Below are 23,045 nucleotides of genomic sequence, written 5' to 3'. Positions count from 1 at the left end.
TGTGAGAAAGTTCTGTAAAAGTTCGAGGAGAACTTTTGTTTGTTAACATTTTAATTGATAGCAGATATTATTTAGTTTCGTATTGTTAGCAAAAATTAATTAATTGATGAAAATTAAAAAATTGTACATAAATATTGTGATTAATATTTATTTACAAAAATCAAATATTTTCAAAAATTCTTACCTCCTGTTTGTTAAGGATTGTAGCTGTGTTAGGTCAGCTATAAAGGCGTCCTAAAGATTTTGAATTTTCTTCTAGCCATTAAGGGGGTGAATAAATAAGGTAAATCACAGTTTTGCTTTCATTTACAGAGCCATAACCTCGACAAAAATCATTAGGGAACATATCTAGTCTTATAACCTGCTTTCCTAAAATGTCGATATTCTAATATGTCTAAGTTGGTTCTATTTGTTGGAGTAACTTATTGGTATGATTTGCGAGCGTATTTTTCTTCCTAGATCTTCATTATAAACTTCAGGTATTATTATTTAATTGCCAGTTTAACCGTTACAATTTAGTTCAGTTCACTCGGTTATCTTATTTGATTACGAATTGGTCAAGTGCCAAGTTTTTTTTATTAGAGAAGATTACACGAGCTTACAATTGACAACAACAAAATACGCGCACAAAGTTTCTTGCAATTGCTTGCAATCTTGCTATATCTAAGCCATATGTATGATTGCAACGAAATAGAAGAGGAAAAAAACAGCTGTTTCGACATCTGTTGCTGCAAAAACAGCTGTTTAATTTTGATGTTGGAATTCTGCCACAGAGGTGTTCTCGAACTCTGGTAATTTTAGTATAACATTCTTGCATTTCGTGCAACTTGCAATGACTTTGCAAAACAGAGTAAATATCCCTAATATATTTATGAAGGTGTGAGATAAATTTCGAAGCGTCACAAATCGCATTTATTTTGCAATGTCCCTTTGCTTGTTTGTCTATTTATGGATCTTTCTTTTTATCCATCTTTTCGTCTTTTTTTTTATGTGCCTGTCATAACACTTATTGTCTATATCTCTGTGTATTATTATTATCTATATCTGCTAATCTTTTTTTTTGTACTTTCGTTTGTTTATCTGTTAGTAAGCAAATAACTGTCTCTGTTGAATGCAGCGCTTAAAATATACATCAACACTCAACACCACAGATTGATCGTTTTTGCGAAAGAAGTTACGGAAGCAGTTAGATTGTGAATTGAAGACTTGAAGGTCAAGAACTGGTTTAGGCTTTACATCCATATTGGTAACAGTAGGAAATGCTTTGTGGGGACGGACAGACAATTTCATATAAAATGGATCACCATAAGATCATCTGATAGATACAATATGCAATAAGAAATATTTTTAATTATTGAAATACAGTCTAATATTTTGAATACTGGATTAAAATATATATATTTAAAATATTTATGTATTCAAGCTGAAATCGGCTAACTATTGCTTAGGTTCTCAAAGAGAAGAACCATTTAGAATGAGTTATATTTCTTATGTGCTATAAAACCATGGAACAGAATCTGTGTATACGGTACATATCTGATTAAACCGAAGTTTAAATAAATTATAGAGATTTTCTCTAAGCGAAAAGAAGGTTGATTCTAATAGAATTCAGTACAAAATAACGTGTTAAAAACCAATTTGCTCTCAGAATAAGTATTGCATACAATGATTCTTGAAGAAATTGCACTAATATAAACACGGACAACACCCTCAACAAATGTCATCTACTTAATTTTGCCAGGTCTCTCTATAAGTACCTATAAAAATTCCGGTTTACTTTGGAACATATTTAATAGACTATTTATGAAATTATTAAAACAGGATATGAGATCCACGAAAAGAAGAGGACTACAGTAAGTAAGTAGGTAAGTAATGAGGCTAAAAATATTTAAATTCAACCATTAGTAATAGTACTGGCAGTAAAGGCCTTTGACCCAAAGATTAGAAATTATGTTTATGTTTATTTTGTAAACTAATAGAAATTAATTTTGTTAAGATATATAGTAGAAAAATTGAATTAATATCGTAGATATGACGAAAGCACTATATTTAATAAAAATTAGTCATTGAATTTTTACTATTTATATACTAATGAATTTAATATTTCCCAAAGTAGACTGAACTACACGATAGAAATGGGTATTTAGTCCATGGAAATCTTCTCCATTGATTCCTAAGAGGTGGTTTTAGTGTTAAAGTCTCACACTGTGACTGTTAATGCTTTCCACCAACCGCAAAAACAAGAAAAAAATCTAGTTTAGAACTCAATTTATTAAAAAATGTTTGTAAATTTTTCTTTGTGTGTTATCTACTTATCATTCCACGGGTATATAGACCCATGAACTCTGTCATGGCTAGTGATCAACATTATTTCAAAGTGATCATCTGTCAACATTAATAAATTTAATGTTTAAAGACTATTAATGCAGTCAGATCCGTTCTAATTGTAGATCAAGAGGGTTCTGTTATTCTGTTTAAAATAAAATAACAGTTTACCCCAGACTTTGGTGCTACCAATGAAAGTGTTATTAAACAGTGCACTCACCTGAATGAAAGTCATTTATAAAATGTATTTAATACTAGTCGAACTGGACTCTATATAATAAGATCAGGTTCTGCAAACTCGCTAACAGGGACTGTGTCAATACTGCTAGTTTAATAAGCACTTGTATATAGGAACGTATAGAAAATGTTTTTTCTTTTAAAACTTATTGCAAAAATTTTAAAATCTTAGATGAAGAAAAACATTTAACCATTTTTTTTGTGATTGTCACCGTAAGAGTCAGGTCTTTGGGGAAATACTTATATGACAATTTGTCCCACTATTCTTCGCTTTGATTTATAGCTACGTTATAATAGTATCTGTTTAACTTTATGTGCTTACCAGGATAGCGGCCATAGTCTCATGCTTCGGGAGTTGAAAAATCTTGAATAATCTCTATATATAGGAAGTAGAAGCGTATCTGCTGACCTCTCATCACAGCTAACAAGCAATGTACTTACATAACTCCATATATTCTACATTATAATAACAATGACTGCAATGTTATAATGCAAAATATGATTTTATGTAAATGGATTTTTTTTATAAATCGTATTTGGAATATAGAAACATATGGAAGAGACCTGATGGTATTGATAACCTTTAAACATTAAATTTATTAATGTTGACAGATGATTTCATTAAAACAATGCTGATCACAGTTCGCATATTTGTCTATATACCCGTGTAATGATAAGTACAAAGAAACATTTGCGAACGACAATTTTTAATAAATTTAATTCTAAACTAGATTAATCGATCGGTTTACATATAAATATATTTACAAAGTAATAGGAATTTTACATAAAATCATAATTTTATTTTTTTAATTTTTAAAACCTTGAGACGTTATCGGCGGTTATTGCGCCTAACAGTTTTAGAGCAAAGAAATAGACTTGTTATTGCGTCTTCGAGTACATGTCTGGTTTCACGTGTGTCCTATGGTTCATCTATATTTAAATCTCTTCTGCACAATGAAGACAAAAAAAAGCCGCTTTTTTAATAGAACTTTATTATATATAAAAGTAAAAAATTTAAATTATACATATTTACGATACATTATTCACGTATTCATTATTCATAATAGTGTATTTATAAAATCAACTTAAGAAATTTACATAATTATTTATTTTAATAAATATATAAAAATGCATATACCAATACTATATTTTAATTTATTAAATATAAATATATTAACAAATATGTTTTAATTAAAAGGAAAATTTAAAGAATATTTTGTTTGCTTCGCTGTGGGTAATTACTATAAGGAGTAATTAAAGAAAGAAAATTTATTTTTGATAAAGTGAACTATAATACTATCACTATTTTAAGTGGTGAAAATAGATGGACCACACATTAAAGGACCTATCCTACTATTTGAACACGAGATGACTTAGTTCAACAACTCAAATATAAGCTGGAACTAAGTTTTTTTTTATTGAATATATTTTTATGACATAGTCAAATAACTCAAATAAAAATTTAAAACACTACTTAATAGTTTTTTGAAAAAAATTTAAAATATTTGTATATGATTAATAAAAATTTTTTATTAATAACCGATTTTTATTTTAACCTTTATCAGGGCTAACTCTATATGTGAAGTGCTAGATATGCAATCACTATATATTTAATTTTATTAAATATAAATGTAGCGTTTTATTTTTAATCATTTGAGTTTTCATTAACTGAAGTAATAGAAAAAATATTTTTTTATTTAGAACTTATTAATATAGCACTCTCGTGATAATAACATGTGAATTTTTCTAGAACTCAAATATAAAAAGTCCACCAAGAGAACATAAGATGGGTTTAGTATAACAAATTTTTATATGAAGCGAAACTAAGACCCCAATATTTTTTAATATAGTATTAACCTAGTTTATTTTCACGGCTATAGACCATTAATAGAATTTTAAAATAAAAATATATCAAAAATATTTAAAAAATATTAAAATAATTCAAAAAATTATGAAAGCATTTTAAAAATATTAATATTTTTTAAAAAATATTAAAATAATTTAAAAAATTATAAAATCATTTTAAAAATATTAAAATTATTTAAAAAATATTACAATAATTTAAAAAATTATGAAATCATTTTAAAAATATTGAAATATTTAAAAAATATTAAAATAACTTAAATTTATAAAATCATTTTAAAAATATTTAAAAAATATTAAAATTATTTAAAAAATATTAAAATTGTATAAAAAATATTAAAATAATTTAAAAAATTATACAATCTTTTTAAAAATATTAAAATTATTTAAAAAATATTAAAATTATTTTAAAAATAAGCCACAGTAAATAATACTTTAATAATTTCTATAAATAGTATTTATATAAATAGATATAGAAACAGTGCATCTGTATAGGTATAAAAATTTATAAAAGTTCATAATTAGCTTTCAAGATAAATAAATTTATGCGTATATATAAGGTATAATAATATAAAATATAAAACAATAAAAAAGAAAAAAAGTAATAAATTAAAAGTAAATAATAAAAGTAAAAAAATACTATGAAAAAAAATGTTAAAAAAATATTTAAATTTTAGATTGTATACTGCTTTTAAAATATGATACGATATATGGTAGACATTATATATAATTTACAATATACTGTTATTACTGGAATTAATGTTATCAATACGTTCACGTATTTGTTTAATGGAGTTTGGGTAAACCCGACAACAACCACCAATAATTTTAACTCCCAAATTAACCCATTCATCGACGAAAGATGCTAGTGGCTTAATATGATCACCACCTTCCCAAATACCTAATTCGACATTAAATACTTCACCACTATTGCTATAGACAACAAAAGGTGGAATATCATCACCATTTACGTCGTGAACACTCTGGATCAAATCTGTAACGTACTAAAAATAATAATAAAAAAAAAAAATTATAATTAAAATGAAAAATAATGCAAAATTATTACTAATAACAGTTAAAAAAATATTAGATAAAAAATCCAGATATGAAGGGAATAGTATAACTATTCCAGATATAAAAAAAAACACTACTGAAAGTAGTACTTACAAACATTTGAACTATAATTTGTGTGCGAAATAAATGGTATGATTAAAAAAAAAAGTATAGACGTTCGATATAGTGTGATGAGTGTGTCTGTGTGTGTGTGTGGAACACTTGTGAAAAAAAAAATCCGAAAGGAATTGGGACATCAATCCACTGTTTTGAATCATTTCCGATATACTAACTAAATGGTTAAAATGTGTTCTTAAGAAAAACATCTGAATACACAAAACATAATTAATGAAACCTTTTATGAATGGAAAACCATATAATCCGACTGACAACATTCTGCTAAAATATTAATTATTATATAGTAATAATGTTAACATATTTAAAAGTTAAATTTAATTTATAAAACTGTATGAATAAAGTATTTTATTTAGATTTTAATTTAGTTTTAATTAATAGAATAACTTTGGAATGGCATTGAATAAAGATTCTTATTATAAGGTATTAAACTCAGTGTAACTGATGATTAGTGGAACCATTTCCATTACTTTCTTTATTACTTGAGATGTACTCGTAATGTTTGACTCACTACTGCTTCAGCTCACTCTTTAAAAAACAGTGGATGTCTGTTTTACAAAATTAAGACCTATTCTCAATACAAATCTTATGATTATTGTTAAGTTCTTGTATTGTGAAGAGTAGGAAAAGAAAATATGGTACCACCCAACTTCTCTGTTATTGCCCTGAATTCGCCACAATGCAATTTTACTTGTTTAATTTCTATGTAGTAATTGGGTTTTATTATTAGTGTTAATTATTGGAGAGGTTTAGAAGAGAAGTATATTACAACAACAAAGTTTTTCTTATTTTTAACTAATTCAATTTTGAACTAACCATAGGTACATAATCATAAATAATGCCTATACAAAAGAATAGTTTGAAATTTAACAATTGAAAATAACTATAATTAATTAATTTAATTATTGTACAGCTGGTGTATGATTTCGTTATAATTAACACAGTATGTGATTTTGTAAATGAACTTTCACAGCAAATGAACAAAACTCTAAGATGCGAAGATACAAAAAGTCAAGCACGACTTTGAGTCAGTTGACTAACGAACACTGACTCTGAGCTTCATATTCAACAGGGTACGATCTTAACCTCTGGTATTTGTAGTCTTAAAAAATTATTTACTAATAAATAAATATAAAAAATATTTGTAAAAGACGACTGATGTAAGATATTTAACAATACTCATACAGCAATAGCTGTATGTTCGGCCAAAAACTTAATTTGAATTTTTCCCAGATTAAGTATTTTGTATACAATCATTTATAAAATGTCATATAAAACCAAGTGTTTTTTTTTATTATTGAAACGTATTAATCATTCAAAGAAAGAAATTAAAAATGTTGTAATAATTACCTCCGGTTGAACGCAATTAACACCTATGCCAAGGAAGCGATCAATAGCGTCGTACTTCTTAACCAAATCCCAAATAGAGATGGCAGTAAGTGCAAAATTATCACCATTTGCCAATTCTATACCATCCTGTAATTAAAAAGAAAATATTTTTTTTTTTAAATATCTTTTACGTACTTATTTTATGTTATAATTACAAAATAGTATCATAATATAGTTCTATATATTTATTTAATGGCTACAGAAAGTAATATATGCTCTAATGAATAATTGAAATGGTGCAAAAGTCAGGACAATATTAAGCTGAGCTAACATAACTTAAAAACAGTCAATATCTTACAAGAATTTATTGCTTAAAAAGTGTTAGGAGTAATGTAAGTAGAACTGATAGTGAGTGATAGGATAGTGATAATTATAGGACTGATAGTGAGTGAGCAGAGAAATTTTGGAGTAATTTGAAAAATATGCCTACTTAACAGTACTTACTCTGTCTAAACAACTTCTTACACAAAAAGTTAGTGAAATAGTCCAAACAAAGCTCAAACAAGATTGCTAGCAGAGCAATATTTGTAGAAGTCAATAAACATATCTGTTGTTCAAAAAGTTATCCAAATATAATAATAAATATTGAACAACACATAATTTTTTTTATAAGCTGTGGCGTAGCCAAGATTATGCGAACATTAAGGGATATATATGCTGGAAAATATTTTATTGGTAGTGTTTTAGCAGTGTATTATTCTGTAAATGTAAACTCTTTTATCTAATATCTACAATACTTCTGGATACATAAATATTTATAAGTGCAAAATAATATAGATACCTTGCATTGGAAAGAAGTCCAAAACTTTACATGTTTATATTCAGTTAATAACATTTCAGCGACTGCTTCGCCTTCAATCTGTAAAGAAAAATATAAAAATTTATGATAATAACAAGTAATGAGTAATTATTTATAAGATATATTTACCTGACATGGAATAGTTTCCACAGCCAAGCCATCTATGCCTTCTTCCAAGCATGCTTCAATTCTTGGCTTGTGCCATTCTTGCAAATATTCTTTTGTAACAGTATTTGCATAGTTGCCAGTGTACTCAGAGCCATCATGAAGACAAGCACCATATGGACCAATCGATGCCAAAACCATTGGTAGGCCACCGGCCTGCGTTTCACTAATTTTCTTTATTTGATTGTATTTTGCAGCAGCATCTTTTGCAAGACGTACACTTTTTTTGATATGCTGCCAACTCTCAACTTCTGAATAATGCAAATACTTCATTAGTCCGGCAATACTAACTTGATAAGTATTGCTTAGAATTATTTGGGCACCATCTTAGTAAAAACAAGAAAATTAAAATATTATAATTAAATATAAACTAAAATAAATAAAACATTAATATTAAAATATTTTCTTCATATTCATTATAACTCCTCTCCTATTAAGAAAAAAGCAGTTGGCATCTTCTTAAGAGTTATTGCCTTTATATATAACGATAAGCATATGTGTTATATATTAAAGATATTTGAAATAAAAATATTTCAAATATTTCACATTTTATTTATTTGTATAAAGATATTTAAGGCAAATATTCTACGTATTTGAGATGAATACTTTTAGACAGGGGTGTCCAAAGCACGAACCATCACATGCGGCCCGCGACATCTTTTTAATCTACCACAATTACGCAAATTTTCTTTTGTGGACTGGTAAAATTAATTAATTTAATGAATTTAAATTAATAAGACGTTTGAATTTGCGTCTGCGGTCTTCCAATCTGTACAGTGATTTGTATTTGTATTGACCCGCGATTGGTCTGGACAACCCTGCTTTAAGAAATATTCAGACATTTCAGATGGCATATTTGATATAAATAATTTTAAGTATGTGTATTTACCCCCTATTCTGTGAACTTGAATTATTCAGTATATTGATCATTTGTCAAGGTTGACAATTTGCAAGATTGACAATTTGTTTGAAGACTGACAATTCAAGATTGTCAACTTGACATATGTTCTTGATAAATAAAATAAATGCTCCTTACAAGCATTTTTTATTGTTTGTACAAAATTGTCAATTGAATGCATAACAAAATTCAAAATAACTTTATTACCTATATAGCAAATAACAAATTAAAATAAATAATAGCAATAAGGCATCATTAAATGTAATAACTACTCTACACACTACTTTTGATTTTTGTATACAAGACTTTTCACCATAGTGTGGTGAAAAGCACTAGGTACTTGAGGTTTAAAATTTGTCGAGATTTGCTTAGAATTGCAAAATACTTGACAAATTTATCAAGTTCACAGAATAGGGGGGTTGATGTAATTATCACAGATGTATCAGATAAATATTTTGGAAAAATTCAAATAAAAATTTCGAGTAAATTTTATATACCATCACGTTGACAGCACATTGGTATAACAGGGCAAGAGATTTACGTATTGAGAGCTACGATATATATATAAGTGAACACGGAACTGAAACTATTTAACATCATGGAGTTCCATCCGAACACTACCCTAACATTGCTGAAGACAATCTCCAACATTACTGGCATATCTGCGAATATTTTATTTGCACTTCTTATAAAATTTCAGTTTTGTACTTAGATGTCGTAAAAGAATGCTTCTAGAACGTTACTACACTATATGTTCGTATGCAGATATGACAAGACATATAGATATGCTATTTTAATATATTATAACAAAAAAAGCCATATAGAATATTTACTATACAAAAAAATATAATATATTTTATATATATAGGAACGATTAAATCACGCTAAGCGGCTCTATTCTACAATTTCCCCAAAAAATAGAAAGAAAAAAAGGAATAATAATTTTTTAATTAATTTTTTTTATATATTAAATAATTATTAATATATATTAGTACAATATATATATACATATTTGATTAATTAATTATTAAATAAATGTATATTTAATTAATTGTTAAATAAATATATATTTAATTAATTGTTAAACAAATATATATTTAGGTTGGATTGGTTGGATATATATTTAATTAATTATATAATGAATTTAATTATTAATTCATTACATAGAATTATTTTATTTGATTTGCGGAATAAAAAAAAATTATGAAAACAAACAGCTAAAGTTGCGACTTTGACAAGACTTTAGGGGTCTATAACTTTTTCACAGACATTCCAAAGAGGTTCAAAGAAAAATTTTTATAGATGAAATTTTGGAGGATCTTACTATGGAGAACTTCGGACAATTATAGCAATTTATATTGATTTACTTAATAATGATTAACAAGATTCATATCATATATAGAAACAAATCCCTGTGGTGTCATGTAGCCAATTAACATAGGTTGTTGTTGAGTTGATGCTGCATTGTCGACCTGTATATTTGGTGGATTAGTATTATTTAATACATAATAATTGTGCATGGGAGCCACGGTAGCATGCGATAATATATTGGAATCGGTACCTAATGTCCCCCCAATATTGTTCGAAAGGTTTGGATTGGCATTAACATTATTTTCATTTATAACTGCGGCATTTGATCCATATACAGACCCCGTTAAATAATAATTATCAAGAGCCGTTAAGTAAGCACGTATATAACTATTGGTATATGCATCTGTTGGTGTCTCAGCAATATTCAAATTATGAAAATTGGCAGTGATATGTTCCATGTTAATGTTGTTAGCAATACGTTCATTGTTTCCATTGGCCTGTTCCATCACACTATTGAAATGATTACTTTCAGAATTATATTCAATGTTTGGAGATAATGTTGATGCTTCTTGTTGTCTATTATAATGATTATGAAACAGTTCGGGAGTTCTGTTGCTATTGTCATACTCGTGGCTTGTGATGTTCGGTGATAAATAATCAAATTGAAGTTGTGACTGTAGATTTGGCTGTAGTTGTGGCATTAAAACATTGTTATATTCGGCTGGAGAATGAAACTGTGACTGGTTTATAACATTTGGAGATGAGTAACCAAATTGAGGGTGTGATTGATGATAAATTTGAGCAAAATATTGATTTTGACGTTGAGACTGTGACTGGATTATAACGTTTGGAGATGAATAACCAAACTGAGGTTGCGATTGAGGATTACGTCGAGAGCGGTATTGATGTTGATGTGAAGTTTGCGACTGATTTCTAACGTTTGGAGATGAGTAACCAAATTGAGTTTGCGATGGAGGATTACGTCGAGGGCGATATTGATGTTGATGTGAAGACTGCGATTGATTTCTAACATAAGCAGATGAATAATCAAATTGAGATTGTGATTGAGGACGAAGTCGAGGACGAATTTGATTTTGACGATGAGACTGTGGCAGGTTTGTAACGTATGGAGATGAATAACTAAATTGAGGTGTTAATTGAGGAAGAAATGGAGTAGGATACTGATTTTGGCGTTGAGACTGTGGCAGGTTTGTAACGTTTGGAGTTGAAAAAACAAATTGAGGTTGTGATTGTAAAGTTGGTTGTTGTTGTGTCATTTGTCCTTGTTGAGAAAAAACTTGAGGATATTGGTTTTGATGGCGAAACTGTAATTGTGCAACTTGTGGTTGAGTTTGCTGTTGATTGTAAATTTAATACTTCGTTATATACTGTTTTTGTGATAAATTATGGAACACATATTCATTACTTACATAGCTAGGATATGGCATCAAGAGTGATTGAGAAGATTGAAGAATATTATTATGATGATGAGGATCCGTAGGGTTATTATTTTGTGCATTATATGATATTGGAGTATATTGTATTACATTTTGTGGCAATATGGTAATCGGAATCAAGCTAACGTTGAAAAAACCATAAAGATTCATACCATTGTTAATATTACTTACATCAGTTGAAATAGCATTGAAATTGTTACGCTGCGTCTGAAACCTATGAAATGAATTATTGTGAAATGTTCGATTCTTAATATAATTTATAGTAAAATACTCAAAATCCACTTCATTGCTTTGAGTTTCATTTGTAGTTACATTCGCTAATATTAAAAGACCTAATGGTGGTATAGATGGAGAGTTATTTAAATTCATAGTTCTATTTCCTTGTAACTCAGCCACATTAGGTGTGGAGCGAACTTCCGCAGGCCCAGTAGTAATAACACTTGGCACAATGATTGTACAAATTACAGGAATAACAGGAATTAAAGTAATATAGCCATTTGGATTCATACCTCCACTTTCTCGCAATTCACTCTCTTCACTTGAAGAGTCACTTTCTGTAGCCACAGTAGTGTCAACATCCGCAGACACATCAACATAAATTGGTTGAGTAACTGCTGATAAAGATGGGACGTTATTTAGATTTATAACACTATTTTGTCCCAAATCAACTTCATCGCATTGTGGTTCCCTTTCCACAGTGCCGGGAGTATCACTTTGATTTAAATTAGTGTTCATAGTCAAACTTGTCTTGATTTTTGAATATTTATACTTTTTTCGGGAAAATAAAAAAAATTATGAATGACAATTTTTATTTATTATGTGTATCTAAATTTTATTTTCAAATTTAAAAAAATTCATGGTTACTGCCATTTTTATATTTTTAGTATATTCTGTGTGAAACGTAACTCGTATTCAATTTGTATGTAGTGGTGTGAGAAATGTAGTTATTACTGACATCTAAGTAAGAGTACATAATTAACCATAAATATCATAATTTTAAACTACTGAGCTTGAAAAATTGGATATAGATATTCAATATTGGAGATATACATTTGAGAGAGAGAGTCAAAAATGAATGATGGTTAATAAAACTCTGATGGTTAGTGTGTATACTAAACACATATTAATATTAATTAAATTATAAAACATACCGTACGGTATCTGAGGCTCCGATGCTAGTCATCAGTGGCGCATTACCTATAGATCTAACAGCAAAAGAAAGGAAAATAAGGTGCCAAATTAAGCAGCAATAAAATACAACGTTAAATGATCTAGAAATAAAACGACAAATCCAACAACTGTGGCAGCAAAGATGGAATGCAGAAACAAAAGGAAGTTGGACAGCAAAATTGATCCAAGATGTGGTGAAATGGTCAGACAGAAAAACTAGAGAAGTAAACTATTACCGAATTTAATTCATTTTTGGTCATGGATATTTTCAAAAATACCTTTTCGAATTGGCAAAGCAAATGATCCGAAATGCATATACGGAGATGCAACAGATGGAACACCGAAAGAACATCACTTGAAACAATAGTCGGTGAAATAAACGTCGAAAATATCGCAACGAAGATAATATTCTCTGAAGAAAACTGGACCGCTTTAGATCGATTCGTTATGATCATACTTAAACTGAAAAAATATGATATAGAAAATGGCCAATTTCAAAAAAGAGAAAAATAAACAAACCTAAGCGAGACCTGGAGGCAGACTAACGTAGAAAAACAAAATTTTTTAATTGAAAACGAACCTAGGGACCCTATACTGGAAGTATTCCTTATAAAGTTCAAGGATAGAAACGGTCTGGTACATAGTAACGATGTGTTACGCATTTATAAACCTCCTCTCCGCAAAAAAAATAAAAAAAATATTTATATATATATAAATACATCTATTGGATTATACACGAAAATGGATTATAATGGAACTGCTATTCTTACCTGTGTAATGTCAAGTATTGTCGATTAATATATTTAGCTCTAATATAATTTATACTAATTTAGCTTATTTAAGTTCATTTAAATTTAAGATATTAATTTAAGTAGAAAATACTGATATAGGCAAATATAAGCATTAATCAGCATAAAGGTCACCTCATCTGTCGAATATAGAAATGATTGTACATTTTTAATGTTTAGAAAAATAAATAAATAAATAAGATTTCAATAAAAAAGCAAAATTTTTTCTATTGTAGAAAAAAATAACTTTAAAAAGTAAAAGAAACAAATAAAATTGTTCTTCGGTAGTTAAAATTAATTGCTTAAGTTTCCTGTTGATTCACTGATGTTTGTGCCGTAAATATGCCATCATCGAGATTTAATTTTATTGATACAATATAAATACCGCATTGAGTTTTAATTTAAATAATCATAAAAATATTACAATTGCTCAATTTGCAGTTTTAAACAAAGGATGTATCAACTATTTTGTTTATCTTATAAGTTTTTTTTAAAGTCCAATATTCATACTGTCATCGTCAACTTAATGTATTTCTTATTTAAAACGCATATATTTTAGTATTAGTATTTTTAGATAAGCTACTGATACAAACTTATTTGTCTAAATATTTAATTCAAAAAATAATAAACAATGGAAAATATTGAACAAAATTTTAAGCAAAACCCATGTGGTATATTGCGTACATAGTGTCGACATACTATCACTAAATATGGTTAAATCACTAAAAATGTTTGTTTGTGCTCTAATGGATATATGAGTATATATTAGTATATATGATTCTATCTTTATTAGAATAGAATTATCTTCTATCTTTATTAGAATTATTCTATTTACATTCTATCTAACATTTATAGCAATTAGTTGACTTAATTATTTTGTTACGCTTATTTGAAAAATTAAATTAATATTTTTAAAGTTTAAAAAATACTTCCTTTAAATAGCAATTTTTTAAAAAATGTTTAACCTCAAAATCTTTTCACATAATTTAAACAATAATTAAGATTAAGAAGATTAAGGTATACACTGTCCTTCTTATGTTAAAAGTATTAACTAAATATACATACCTATTGTTTTAAATAATACTATTACTACTATTAAAAGAAAAAACACCAATTTGCGCGGCAACTAAAAATCAAAGTACTTTTTAGACGTCAGATTCATGTACCTCAGAGCTAATATGCCTAACAAAATTTTGCATAAAAATTCCAAAATAAAAAATCCTTGTGTGTATGGATTAATGTAGGAATATTATAATTAATATAAAAAACAGATATAAATATATGTATATATAATTGTATATTTACCAAATATTTGTTTTGTAAAGATCTAATCAATAAAAAAACCACAGTTACAAAGAAATTATATATGAATTATTATTCCTTCCTTTTGTAACTTTTAATTAAAAATAACAGTAATTGTTTTATGCACTCAAATATACAATTTTTTTTTAAATAATTTACTTGCTAAAAAATCTACTTAGTTTTCAACTACTGATTTGAAAGTAAGAAAATATAATTTTAAGGGTTTCCCACATATGAAATATTACTTTTCATCAGGTTTGCATTTTTCTTTCAATTAATTTTTACAACAAAAGGAACAATTTTTAAAATAATTTTCATATTTATTTATATGGCAATTTAAATAATTAAAATAATTTAAGCAAGTTCGATCATGAAACAAATTTCACCGGTTAAATTTACATATATATAGCAATATAAACAAAACTCAAAAAAATAGTTTTAATAGCAATAAAATAAATATAAATAGTAGCAAATATCAGCAACAAAAAAGGTATGTCACAACAGCAACACTAATTTGGTAACTTTACTAATTAGACTTTGAAACTATTTTTATAATCGAATCCGAATACCCATTCTTTTCGAATTTTGTTTTTAAACCATAATTTGTGTGTGTTAGTGAATGAGCGTATGTGTAAGCTTGTGAGAATGCATACTTGCATAAGGTTTGCATCCTATTACAAATAGCGAGCTTACTTTTTAAAGTGATTCGCTATTTGTTAAAGTGATAGAAGCATGTAAGATACGTATAAACAAGAGTACAAAAGGGAAAACAAAATAATTTCCGAAAACGAACACTAAAAAACGAAAAGCGAAATTTCTAAGAAAATTGAGTTCAATCGTTACAGCTGTTTCGACGGAGATCTTGCAGTTTACTAGGCAAGTTAAATTAACTGAAAAAAATGCCTCCTATTTATGCAGATAACTTTTGTGAAATTAAAACTATTGCATTATGTTCTAATGTCGGTCCTATATTTGTTACTAAGAGTTATCCTCTTAAATTTATATAGAAATTTTAAAATCATAAAATAAAAATAGTTGAAGACGCAATGGTAGTCGGAGTAGCTAAAAACAACGCTTTTCCTTCGTGTGTTTTATCGTTTCTTTCGTATGTTTTCGCGTTTCCGGCATATTTCAATATATACAAAAATACAAAAAAAATATAAAAAACAAATATAAAAAAAAAATGGAAAAAAGGCTAATATTTAAGTGGTTAAAATAGCATAACTATTAAATCCTTTACCATATGAAGCATGGATTACAGCGTACTAAGGTATTTTCATTGAGCTTACAGTGTTTACTTTGTATTGTAACAATTCCAACAATTTCTGCGTACAGTATATATGAAAATCTTTCAGTTTATGAATGAAACTATACGTATGCACTAAAAAATGTTGAAATCATACATAATTATAAGTTTGCCTTATACTTTTTAGGATCTAATAAATGTAAATTCTGCAAATGTTACATAAATAACTGACGAAATCCTGAATAGCTATGAAGTCTAATTTTTTTTTTTAATTTTTTATAAATAAATTTAAATTTTTTTTAAATATATGTATATATATACAAATAAATAATATTAAAAATGATCCACAAACGCCTTATTAAGCTTTAAGAATTTTTGTTTACATCTTGAATTTTTGTTTATATTTTGAATGTTCAAAATTTATAAAACTCGCATAGTATATTTTTCTAAAAATCACATTTATTTAAAAAATACACGTTTTTAAAAATTAAATAAAATAATATGCATTTTAATGTGAAAGCATTCTACTAGTAATTTATGCATAAAAAATTCGATTTATTAGTAAAGGAAATAATTTTTGCCTTTTTTAGTATGTAAAACATTCCTTTTCATTATAACACAATTTTTTTATATCTAATAAATATCATAATTGTTAAGCAATGAAATTCATTTGGAGTAGCAATTAAAAATAAAAAAATCGAACTAATTCATTCAGTAATTAACTCATAATTTTCATCTGAACATCCATAAACGCCAAATAACTAACGCATCTTTTCTAAGAACAATTATTTTTTTTCAAGGAAATTAAACTAAAAACTATAAAAAATTAAATTCTTGTAGTTATTATAGCGTTTCCTAAGTATTTATTATAGAGATGCTAATTAAATAATTTTGTATTAAATATTACACAATTATATGTGATAGAAAATATTTATATAGATATAATTTTATACTTACTCATTAAAGCATCCATATGGGTTTGCAAAACGGCTTCAGGATTAGTTGCATCGAATTGAGCGCCCCATAATGGGCCATCGTCGTGACCAACGTAAGTTGCCAATTGAGTTGCGAAGCCACCGCATTTAACTAATAGTTGAGAATTAACGGACATTTTTTTGGGTATCGTTTCTCTTTATTAAATAAACACAAGTAGAAGTTGTTATTTCTTTATGTTGAATTTGTTAAACACAATTTTAGTTTAATAAAAAATTAAGTTCTTTTACTAATTTATGCACAATTGAAACCGTTTAAACTTTTTCACTTTAAAATAATTAAAATTAAATGAAAACAATTAATTTGCAACGCAGGACTCTTAAGAACCTCTCAGTTCAGCTTCACAATAGAAACTAACAAAAATTCTCCACAGAAGTGTTTTCCTTGCTTTTTGCACGCATGAAGTGCCGCCAAAGCCAACCAACTAAAAATTCAAATTTATCAAAATCGCCTTTTTTGGTTTTCTATAACCGTCACTTTTTATATTCGACTATTATTCTTGTTATTAAACTATTAGCTTCTGATTTTTTGTTTTATATGCACTTGTTATAAACTGTTATCGTAATTAAATGTTATATTCAATATAATTTCACTTATAAAATTTAAATTTTAAATAAAACACGCACTGATCTCAAATCGTTTCACACTATTTCGCTATAATCCGCTATTCTGTCTGATTAATTTTTGTTTTGTGCATTATGTTTTATCTCTTCTTCCGTTACAGAGTTTTTCCAAAAAGATTTGCATTAAACACTTGCACTAGAAAGAGATAAATCTAATCAGAAATGTTTTTATTGGATTTTCTGCGGTAGCCAAAACTGGATAATATTGTATTACTACTAAATGGCGGTAAAGCGAAATATACATACACATATGCACATGAAAATGTGAATAGAGATACAATCACACATTTTTTTTTACTGCCAATGCATTAAATACTAATTTTAAAACATTTCAATACATTTTTTAATATTATTTGTTATTATACGATTTCTTGTGCATATATGTTAATTCAATAATTACGATATACATACATATGTATAAATCACACATACAATAAATAGAAAAAATCATTCGCCTTTATTTCCTTTTTAATATTAAGACCGTGTGTGAGTTCTAGTAAATTGATGGTAAACTGAGGGAAATAGTTAATTATATTGGTATGGCAGCGAATGTTGGTATTTACCAAAATTTCGAGTAGGGCAAATTAGATAAAAATTAGGTAAATTAGGTATTACCATTGTGAAAATTTTATAGGATGTTTAATAAATAAATAAATAAATTTGAAAACTTTTAACAAAAAATAATAAATAAGTGCAATAATAAATATTTTGCATAAGTGCAGTGCAAAAAATCCCTAGAAAATTTTAATTTACTTTATCTCAATTTACACGAACTCTCACACGGCCTAAATAAATTGAATTGAATTCCACTAATAAAATGTTTAATAAATTTAATTGAAAACTTAATAGTTTAATAAAGTGAGAATAATAATAAATATTAAGGGTAAGTATAATAAGTATTATTACTATAGAATTTTTTCTCGAATATATTAAAATTAAAGATATACAAATACATGGATGTAGCTGGTATCAATTTTTATAAAAACTTACAACAAAGAAACAAAGATTATTTGAATGAAATAATTGTAACAATAAGGTAATACTATATCATATCTATAATTTTATAATTTAATAAAAACATGGTTATTGCATTAAAATCAATCATTACTGCACAAGACTGCAATCTTCACGACCAATTTATCACATATAATTAATGACATTTATTATATTTTTCCTTATAAACTGTTTAGAGTTTATGGTTGATAGTTTAGATATACATTTAGAGGGAAGTATCGCTTTATATGAGCCATTTGTTTACGTTATTGTAATAATTTAGTGACATTTAGTGACTATGTATTCATTATAAAGGATTACTACGTGAACACTGGGCTACATTAATATAATAAATAATTGACATATACTATATATTCATTACAAAATATTACTTCTGACATGTAATATATTAATGACAATCATCAAATATATCATACATATATACAGTCAAACTCCTATAACTCAAACTTCTATAACTCGAATTTCTCTATAACTCGAACTAAATAGAGTGCAACAAGATTTAGAGAGCGAATTACTTACAATTATAAAAACGTTCTTTAACTCGAAGTCTCCATAAGTAAAACCTTTTCTTGGCACAATAATACTTCGAGTTATGGAACTTTGTCTATATATACAGTAAAACTTCCATAACTCAAATTTTCTATAACTCGAACCAAAAACAGTGCATCAAGGTTTTAGAGAGCAAATTACACGCGATTCTGCTTCTATGACTCGAACTTCTATAACTCGAATTTTTCTATAACTTGAACAAAAATTTTGTTCCGTGCCGATAGGAATATGGAAAAGTGTATTCTATATGTCGAATTTTTTCGGTGGATGTAATTGTTCATCAGCCTTCTAAGAATGAAGTAGAAGACTCATTCAATATTCTGAATTTATATTTGCAAAGGAATGATAGTACAACTGATGATCACTATAAGAGCGTGAATAAAGTGAAATCTCTTTTTATTGAAAATAAGAAAAAAAATTAAAGTCCCAAACCCCAATTTCTGAATATTTTACTTTACTATAATTTGTGTGTTTTATTTGATTTTGATTGCAAATAAATAAATATCTTTGCAAAATTGGACTTCGAGTTATGGAAGTTTGACTGTATATATATATATATATATATATATATATATATATATTTGATTTTTGATTTTCATAGAACGATGATTTTTACACCTAAATTATAAAACTTTATTAGAGAATTTTTATAACTGATGATGGTTTTTGGTAAAACCGACTATTATAAGCAAGTTTTTTTTTTACGTTATATACAGACATAACTTGATTCCTCAATTACTGTTTTACACACTCACATTGACTAAGCCATACTTATATCTCATTAGAACGTATTTATTAGAATATTAAGCACAATCACTTAATTCTTAAGTGCTTGACTAATTGCTTAATTCGACTATTCTGAGCAAGTTTTTAAATTACGCTACAAAACGATATAGCTTGATTCTCTAGATACCACCTCATGTACCCGCCGTGACAAAGCCAATGTAATAATTTAATGATATTTATCATATTTATATGTATTAAATTTTTGGTTTCAATAATAAATAAAATGAAAATAATATAGTTTGTAATGTTATAGAGTAGCTATATAGCTAATAATTTATTATTTAGGCAATTATTCTTCATGGTATTTATACTTGTTGGAACAAAAATCTATTAAATAAGAAGATATACTTTTAAATACCATGAAATTTAGTCTCAGTTTATTAACTTGTTAAGATGAGAGAATGATTAAAGAAAGGTTTATTATCATCCTTAATAAAAAAGTTCTGAAAGTATTAAAATATCAATAAATAAAGAAATAAGTAATTATGATTGATAATATTTTCAATAAAAATGTAAAAAAAAGGTCGATGTGGACAATACTCCACCCTCCCTCACCTCATAGTCCACTCGTGTCTAAGTATTATAATATAGGGTTAAGCGATTGAAATATTTTCAACTACACACAGGTATATCTATCAAATTGATATTGCCAACTACGTGAAATTCATACGAATGATATATGTTTATATTGCTTACAAACTATCACAAGCATTAGCGTTTAAGTTTTATAGAACAAAAGTCATTCTAAATGGAATTCAAACGTAATAATGTACGTGCGTTATATTTGGTTGGAAAATCACAACCAGCTATTGATCATGAACTCAAACACCTTGAAAAATTTTTAAACTACGAATGGCCACCCGAAGTAATTTTCCATCTCAAGTAATGGTATGAACAGCTTTGACAGCCGATGGACGGTCTTCAATCGTTTTCATCGAGCCTGGTGTCAAAGTCAATGCGATTTATTACAGGGAAAATGTTTTGGAAGTTGCTTTAGAGCCGTGGGCACGCAAGCATTACGGTCGCAGACCATGGGCGTTCCAACAAGACTCGGCATCGTCTCATGAAGCTTGTGTGTATTTAAAAAATCATGTTCCACACTTCATTTATTCCACACAATGGCTTTCGAATTCCCAGATGCAAATTCGATATGGAGAACAAGATGAGGAATAAAATATATGCTAGTATGGATACGCTAAAGAACGCCATTGTTCAGGAATGGGCCAGAATACTGGAAGATCACATTCGTGCAGCATGCAACTCATTTTTCAACCGTTTTAAGGCCATAGTCAAAGAAAAGGTGAGCATATCAAGCTAGAGTGAATTGATTCTAAAATTTTGATTATTTCCACAAATTTTTTAATTTGAATCAATGAAAAATAATTTCGTACAAAAAATATATAGTCGCTTGAATAGGTAACACTTCAATCACCTAACCCTGTATGTTAATTTGAAATATATTTTTAAAGTGATTATAAGTATTATTGATTATATCAAAACTATCTATTATTATTCTTTGCATCGATAAATCTTTGGAGAAATTACTGATTTTTCTTTATTTACTATATCCATAAAAAAACCTAAGATCATTAAAAGAAATAATAAATTTTATAAGTAGAATTTATTGTAAAGAGGTGGTGTTTATTATTAAAGTTATTATTCATATAAATTTTTCAATAATTAATCTTCTGTAACTTAAAACACTTTTCATAATTTTGTACAGGTTATTAGTATTGCTACCCTTTAATAAGAATTTAACTTCTTCTTCGGACAGAAGTGCTTTATTAACAAAAAAAAAATTTTCTATATTCTTTGAAAATCGGACATACTCCAATAATATAAAATATATTTTTTATTTCATAACGATCAGACAAAGAACAATCATGTTCAGATATATTAAATTCTCTGGCGTTTATATCTAAAACACCGCCCCTACATTTAAGAAGTACGCTCGATATGTACTGAGTAGTTTCGTAATAAAAACTATCTATAATCTCATATTTCAGCTGTGGGTACATGTCATAAGATCCCGACCTAACATTCACGACAAAGGAATCATGTTCAATTCGTTTATATAAAGTTATTATATTATATTGTGTAATTCTTTAAGATCTATAATCCGAATATTGGTTATTAAAAGACCCAGTGAAAGTGAAGTCTTTTATTATCATTACAATTACAAATGATCCATTTCGCAATAAAATACATATTATCTAATATCAAGTATGTATGAATTAATGAATATATAATATCTTTACTTAAGAACATAAGCAAAATACATGCAATACAAATTTAAAAAAAATTTTTTTTTTACGCAAATTAAACAACAATAATTCACATTAAAAACATTTCGAAAATGTTTTGCTTGATAGACACTAAAATGTAACTAACTCAAATACCTTACCTTTGATCGCTACAAAAGTTCACTACCTTCGTACAAAGATCATTAAAAAGATACCGACCTTGATGAAAAGAGCGTTATAAAGTTCACTTGTGAACTTCCTTTGTGAAAGGAATACTAACGAGAACATTAAAAGGTTTACGTGAGATGTCGAAAATAATACACTATAATTTTAGAGTTTAGAGACACTAAATAAACACTAATTTTGTTGATGTGTTGTGGTTTTTACGTAGTATACCTTTCGTATAGTATTTTTTTAACGAAAATACAAAACAGTACACTATTTTTGGAACTTTATAACATATTTTCGTTCACTGTTTATTTGACTTTATAGACGATTGTGTTAAATGCAATAAATGCAATTCATAAACATGTCATTATTATTGACATTACGAAATTTCAAAATAGATACCACAGAATACAATTCCTTACCATAATGATTACTTACTTCATTTCTTCAGTACCTACCTCAGCCAATCGTTTTCCAAACTATAGACCAAATAATTTAAAAACGTTAATCAGAAATTTATTGCTAATTTTC

General features: G+C 27.2%; 3 protein-coding genes across 3 annotated transcripts in view; all 3 read right to left on the bottom strand.

Moving 5' to 3' along the window:
- LOC119687918 (homocysteine S-methyltransferase 1) overlaps nucleotides 1-7,040 on the bottom strand; it is an 18,993-nt gene extending 11,953 nt beyond the window's left edge. The window contains exon 1 of the mRNA XM_038102473.1: nucleotides 6,964-7,040. The gene's annotated coding sequence lies outside the window, so the exon portion shown is untranslated. The remainder of the gene's footprint in view (nucleotides 1-6,963) is intronic.
- On the bottom strand, nucleotides 5,117-23,045 carry LOC119687919 (homocysteine S-methyltransferase-like). Its single transcript, XM_038102474.1, has 6 exons — nucleotides 22,973-23,045; nucleotides 17,096-17,890; nucleotides 7,931-8,292; nucleotides 7,784-7,861; nucleotides 6,964-7,089; nucleotides 5,117-5,429 (listed from the first exon to the last, which is right to left on the bottom strand). Exons 2-6 carry the CDS (start codon nucleotides 17,247-17,249, stop codon nucleotides 5,157-5,159), a joined length of 993 nt encoding a protein of 330 aa, XP_037958402.1. The 5' UTR covers nucleotides 17,250-17,890; nucleotides 22,973-23,045; the 3' UTR covers nucleotides 5,117-5,156.
- LOC119687917 (putative uncharacterized protein DDB_G0282133) lies at nucleotides 10,054-12,391 on the bottom strand. Its single transcript, XM_038102470.1, has 3 exons — nucleotides 11,904-12,391; nucleotides 11,606-11,846; nucleotides 10,054-11,530 (listed from the first exon to the last, which is right to left on the bottom strand). The coding sequence occupies exons 1-3, from the start codon at nucleotides 12,365-12,367 to the stop codon at nucleotides 10,232-10,234; spliced, it is 2,004 nt and encodes a 667-aa protein (XP_037958398.1). The 5' UTR covers nucleotides 12,368-12,391; the 3' UTR covers nucleotides 10,054-10,231.

Source organism: Teleopsis dalmanni, chromosome X (assembly GCF_002237135.1).
Source record: "Teleopsis dalmanni isolate 2A chromosome X, ASM223713v2, whole genome shotgun sequence".
NCBI classification, from domain to species: domain Eukaryota; kingdom Metazoa; phylum Arthropoda; class Insecta; order Diptera; family Diopsidae; genus Teleopsis; species Teleopsis dalmanni.
This window is presented reverse-complemented; position numbering and strand designations above follow the sequence as displayed.

What these genes read in the sequence shown, in the direction of transcription:
- LOC119687919 (XM_038102474.1), bottom strand. Translation starts at nt 17,249, where the DNA reads ATGTCCGTTAATTCTCAACTATTAGTTAAATGCGGTGGCTTCGCAACT. An exon ending in CCATATGGATGCTTTAATGA is followed by an intron (nt 8,293 to 17,095) that starts GTAAGTATAAAA and finishes GTTTTTACTAAG; the next exon opens with ATGGTGCCCAAATAATTCTA. An exon ending in TGGAAACTATTCCATGTCAG is followed by an intron (nt 7,862 to 7,930) that starts GTAAATATATCT and finishes TTTTCTTTACAG; the next exon opens with ATTGAAGGCGAAGCAGTCGC.
- LOC119687917 (XM_038102470.1), bottom strand. Translation starts at nt 12,367, where the DNA reads ATGAACACTAATTTAAATCAAAGTGATACTCCCGGCACTGTGGAAAGG. An exon ending in AGCAATGAAGTGGATTTTGA is followed by an intron (nt 11,847 to 11,903) that starts GTATTTTACTAT and finishes TTCATTTCATAG; the next exon opens with GTTTCAGACGCAGCGTAACA. An exon ending in TGATGCCATATCCTAGCTAT is followed by an intron (nt 11,531 to 11,605) that starts GTAAGTAATGAA and finishes TACAATCAACAG; the next exon opens with CAAACTCAACCACAAGTTGC.